Source organism: Cannabis sativa, chromosome 9 (assembly GCF_029168945.1).
Source record: "Cannabis sativa cultivar Pink pepper isolate KNU-18-1 chromosome 9, ASM2916894v1, whole genome shotgun sequence".
Taxonomy (NCBI): Eukaryota; Viridiplantae; Streptophyta; class Magnoliopsida; order Rosales; family Cannabaceae; genus Cannabis; species Cannabis sativa.
In genome coordinates this window covers 27,663,695-27,669,082 of record NC_083609.1, presented here as the reverse complement: position 1 = coordinate 27,669,082, position 5,388 = coordinate 27,663,695, and the positions used below count along the sequence as shown (strand labels likewise).

Sequence of the window (5,388 nt, the reverse complement as noted above, 5' to 3'; positions counted from 1 at the left end):
GTTTTTTACGTGGTTTTGCAGTTAAAATTCTGCATAGTCCACGAGTCAATCTTATTCAGATTTCTGAGTATTTTTTTAGGGCCTCTTTCATATGAGTTTCTTCGTCCCTCTTTTGAGATTGTTTGCCACCATTTATGAGTACATAGTAGACAGTTAATTACAGAGTTGACCAGAATATGTTTACAACCATTATCCCTAAAATTGTGGGATCTTATTACATTTCACGAAATGTAAATGCAGTGTATGATTTTGAAAATCGTATAGCTGTGATTTTCACGCTTTTACTGGGTCAAAAAATATCGTGTATTAAACACGTCATTAATTGTTGAATCTGAAGATGTCTCGACAAAAACTTGATTGTAGTGATACCAATAGCAAGCTGGGACCATTCTTCTTTCTGAGTTCGACAATGTATGTCCTACGTCGATCTCGGGTATAAAGAAATCTTCTGACTTGACGGGGTTATGAGCCTCGCTCCTGTTAGTTGGAGGAAGCTATAGGAAGTCTCCTCATAGTGAGATGGTCATCTTGCATACTTGTTCTTCGAGTCGATCCGACTTTTACACTTAGTTTGCTTATTGCAAGCTAAGGTATGTGTCACTTTTCTCTGGTGCCTCGCTATTCACCTTTAGCGACATATAGTTTCTCATTAATACACTAAGTGCCGGTTTGTACATTGATTCCTTGCCTAAGACCTTACAGTCAGCGGGTTACAAATATACTCTGATACTTACGTAATTAATGAGTTATTCCATAAAAAGATATTACACCGATTCACATTCTCTTTATCTTGACACGTGTCCTCCAGCCGAATTTCGGGTATAACATCTACCATGGTGTGTGATGGGTGATCTAAACAATGTCTTATCTCATGATGAGAAAAGGGCGGTAATAGGTACCCTGATTTTTAATCCAAGGTTTTCAATAGCTTTGGTTGATAGTGGACTTCAAGACATGGAGTTATGTGGTTATTTATTTACTTGGGAGCGTGGGAGGGGCACTAATCACTGGATTGAAGTGTGTTTGGATAGGGGGCTAGCTAATCTTGCTTGGTTGAACATGTTCACTTCTGCTAAGCTCCATAATCTTGAAATTTCAACCTCAGACCATACTCCGATTCTTATGGTATGGTTCCTGCTGCTGGCCACAATTTTGTGAAGCGGTTTTGGTTTGAAAATGCGTGGTTGAGGGAACCTCTTTGCTATCATATTGTTAAAGATAGTTGGGAGATTTGTGGGGCTGATGATGTGATGTATAAAATTCAGTTTTGTAGGGAAAAGTTGGTCGATTGGGGTAAGGAGGTTACTGGGAACTTTAAAGAAAGATTAAAAAAGTGTAAAAATGAGATGCAAAGGTGGAAATTGGGTCGAGATGAAGTATCCGTTGCCAATTACAAACAAGGAAAGAGAAATTTGGCTGAAAGTTACGTGCAAAAGGAAGTTTTATGGCATCAAAGATTGAAGCAATTATGGTTGCAAGAAAGAGACAATAATAGCAAATATTTTCATGTTGCTGCAACTACAAGACGAAGAAATAATTTTGTGGCAAAACTTAAGGACCATTCTGGTGCGTGGGTTGACTGGGATAGTGGTTTGGACCAACTTATGGTTCTCAAACCGATTGGAGAGAAGTCACAAGCAGTGTGCAAACTCGTGTATCATCACAGCAGAATGTTGAGTTGTTACTTTCGGTTTCAAATGAGGAGGTTCGCAAAGCTTTGTTCCAAATGCATCCGGATAAATCCCCAGGGCCCGACGGTATGACCCCTGGCTTTTTTCAGAAGTGTTGGTCGATTGTTAAAGATGATATCATCAATATGGTCAAGCAATTTTTTCATAATGGGTTTCTTCTTATAGATCTTAACAAAACCAATTTGGTTTTAATTCCTAAGAAGAATCAACCTATGGATATGGGGGATTTAAGACGAATTGCTTTATGCAATCTGTTGTACAAGATTGTGTCCAAAGTGGTTGCTAATAGACTCAAGAGTGTTATGCCGTCCATCATATACGATACTCAAAGTGCATTTTTACAAGGCCGCTTAATCTCAGATAACATCATGATTGCCTATGAGATTATACATCATTTAAAGAGAAAACAAAGAGGGAGGGATGGTTATATGGCACTTAAACTTGATGTTAGCAAAGCATATGATAAGCTTGAGTGGGGTTACCTTTGTGCTATGATGGTAAGGATGGGTTTTGATGGTCGTTGGATTAACTTAGTTATGCAATGTGTTTCTTTTGTTTCCTATACATTTTCACACGGAGGGAAGGAGTTGGGGAACATTGTTGCTCAAAGAGGAATACGTCAAGGTGATCCTTTATCAACGTATATGTTTATTCTTTGTGCTGAAGGTTTCTCTAGTTTGTTGCGTAGTTATGAACAAAGTGGTTTACTCACGAGATGTAAAATTGCTCGAGGTGCGCCGATAATTTCTCATATGCTATTTGCTGATGATAGTTATATTTATTGTAAGGCCACTGAGGAGAAAGTGTACAATGTGAAGGAGTTGTTGCATACTTATGAGACGGCTTCGGGACAAAGAATTAATTTCACTAAGTCTTTTATGTTTTATAGCAATAATATTGGTAGTGAGGTGCAGGATTCTATCTGTGCTATGCTGGAAATTTATGAGGCAGATGAAAATGGCTATTATCTGGGCCTTCCTTGCTTGGTTGAGAGGAATAAGAATGCTATCCTTGGCTTTCTTAAGGATAAACTCCGAAAGAGAATTCAAGGTTGGTAAGGGCGTATTTTGTCTCGTGCAGGAAAAGAGGTATTGCTGAAATTTATTGCTCAAGCATTCCCGAATTATGCTATGAATGTATTTCTCTTGCCTTTAGACACTTGTAAGGAGTTAGAGCGTCTTATGGCTAAGTTTTAGTGGCATTCAGACTCGAGCAGTGGTAAAGCAGTGGTAAAGGTATTAATTGGATGAGTTGGGAGCGGTTGTGTCGTCATAAACATGCAGGAGGACTGGGTTTCTGAAATTTGAGAGACTTTAATTTGGCTCTTCTGGGGAAACAATATTGGCAATTGTTGGTTAATGATGACTCTTTGGTTAGTAGGCTCTATAAGGCTAAATATTATGCTCATGGCAACTTGTTTTCTACTAAATTGGGAGATAATCCTAGTTTCATCTGGCGAATTATTCTTGAAGCAAAAGATCTAGTACATTCATGTGCTCAAAGAACAATAGCTAATGGGGAAAATGTATCCATTCTTGCAGATCCTTGGCTTCCACATAATTTTAACAGCTATGTCGTTACAAGGCACCCTGCTCTTGTGAACAAATCAGTCAGCTGCCTCTTTCAAGTTGACACTCGCGCTTGGGATGAGGATGTTGTGAGAGACTTGTTTGTTTCACGTGATCAGGACCTTATTTTGTCCATTCAGCTTAGTGACTCGGCCGTAAATGATGGTTGGAATTGGAGACTTGAGACTTGTGGGAATTATTCGGTTAAAAGTGCTTATAAATTCTTGCAAGAATCTAAAGGTGCTTGGTGTCGTGATGCCAATATTGACTTTTGGAAGCGTCTTTGGTCATTACAAATACCTCTTAAGATTAGTAATTTCTTATGGAGGGCTGCTTCGGGTGTGCTCCCAACTTGTTTTCAGCTCCAAAAACGTCATGTTCCCGTCAATGTTGACTGTTCGCTGTGTAACGCTCATGCAGAAATCGTTCAACATGCGTTGGTGTTGTGTGAGCTTGCTAAAGCTTCTTCGTATCACAGCATGGTCGACGTCAGGGCTGGGGCTGCAACATTCAGCAGCTGGCTGTTGGGGATCTTTGGCAGAGGGCACAAATGTGAAATGGAAGATGTGGCTGTGATGAGTTGGGCTATTTGGCGTGTGCGAAATGAATTTTTTTGGCAAAAGAAGAGTTGGTCTGCATCAAATATTGTTGCATCTGCTAGAAAAATGCTTGATCAGTATAAATTTGCTCAATGAAGGAAGGGTCTTTCGTTGTCTCCGCTGCATGATGGGGGCGAAATCTTAAGCGTTGGATTGCACCTGAGTTAAACAAGATCAAAGTTAATGTTGATGGGACTTTATTTGAACAAGAAGGGCGCTTTGGCATGGGTTGTGTAGCTCAGAATCATCATGGTGCTATGGTAGAAGCATTCACGAAGGGGAAGATTGGTTGTGTTCAACCTGAAATTGCTGAGATAATAGGTATTAAAGAAACTTTTAGTTGGATTGCAACTCATTCGTGGGATAGAGTCATATTGGAAACATATAGCTTGTTGTGTGTCTAAGCGATTCAAGGCGGTATTTTTATGCCTTCACAGTTTGGTCTTATTGTTCAAGATGTTCGAATTTTGCTTTTAGCTTTATCTTTTGTAAATTTGTATTTTGAAAAACGATCTGCAAATAAGTTGACTCATTGCTTGGCAAGAGACTCTTGTTTCTCTACAAGTCGTGTGCTTCAGCTGGAGGACTGCTCCTCTGAAGTGCATACTATTATTTTGAACGAATTTATTAATTAATAAATCTTATAATTTTTATTAAAAAAAAATATTTAACTACACTACACAATATAGCACATATCACCATTCAGGTATATATTTCTCTTTCGTTCTTTTACTTTCAACCGCTTTCTCCTCTTTGATCTTTATTAATTTTTTTATGTAAATTCTATTATTATATATATTTATATGATAGTTTCTTTTAGAGGTTGAGATCATAATTCAAAACTTTGATAATGCAACACTATCACAATTTTTATACGACATAATAAGATGATTAATTCTCTTTCTAATAGATATTTACTAATAATAATGGAATTTTATACATGTACACTTTTTTTCAAGTGATCATTCTTTCAATAAAAATAGTGTTGGTTGCTGGGTTTGAGAAGAAGGCGTAGAGTTTTGGTGGAGCACCGGTGTTGGTGGCTGGTGATTGAGTTTCTAATTCTATTAGGGAAAAAAACAAAAAAATACAAAAAAGGAAAAAAAATTACAAAAATACTTTGGGTCGACCCATTAAACATTTATACAGTCCACATACAAATATTTACAAAAATACCACATGCACTAAGCCTTCAGCTGTACAGAGCGAACCATGAAGATGAAAATACGCGCTCGTTTCAAAACCGCAAAACAACCAAAATGAAACCAAAACGAGAAAAATACAACTATTAATTCTGGCAAAATCAACTGGAAAAGAATACCTGCAATGATCTAAACTGAAAATGACGAAAAAAAAATCAGAAAAACTGTGAAGAAACTGAAATTACACATTTGTTTTCTATTTTATTCGATCAAAATAACTCCCCCTAATATCGAAATCTATATTCATGAAATGTAGATCTGTAACAAACAGATCTGGAGCTCCCACTAAATCCAAAACAATGTATGATGTGAAAAATTTAAAAAAAAA

At 37.5% G+C, this 5,388-nt stretch overlaps 1 protein-coding gene across 1 annotated transcript; it reads left to right on the top strand.

Annotated features, from left to right (window-relative positions):
* The first annotated feature begins 1,127 nt into the window (after positions 1–1,127).
* Positions 1,128–3,954, top strand: LOC133031333 (uncharacterized). Its single transcript, XM_061104815.1, has 3 exons — positions 1,128–1,719; positions 1,857–2,745; positions 3,072–3,954. The coding sequence occupies exons 1-3, from the start codon at positions 1,128–1,130 to the stop codon at positions 3,952–3,954; spliced, it is 2,364 nt and encodes a 787-aa protein (XP_060960798.1).
* Positions 3,955–5,388: the final 1,434 nt, after the last annotated feature.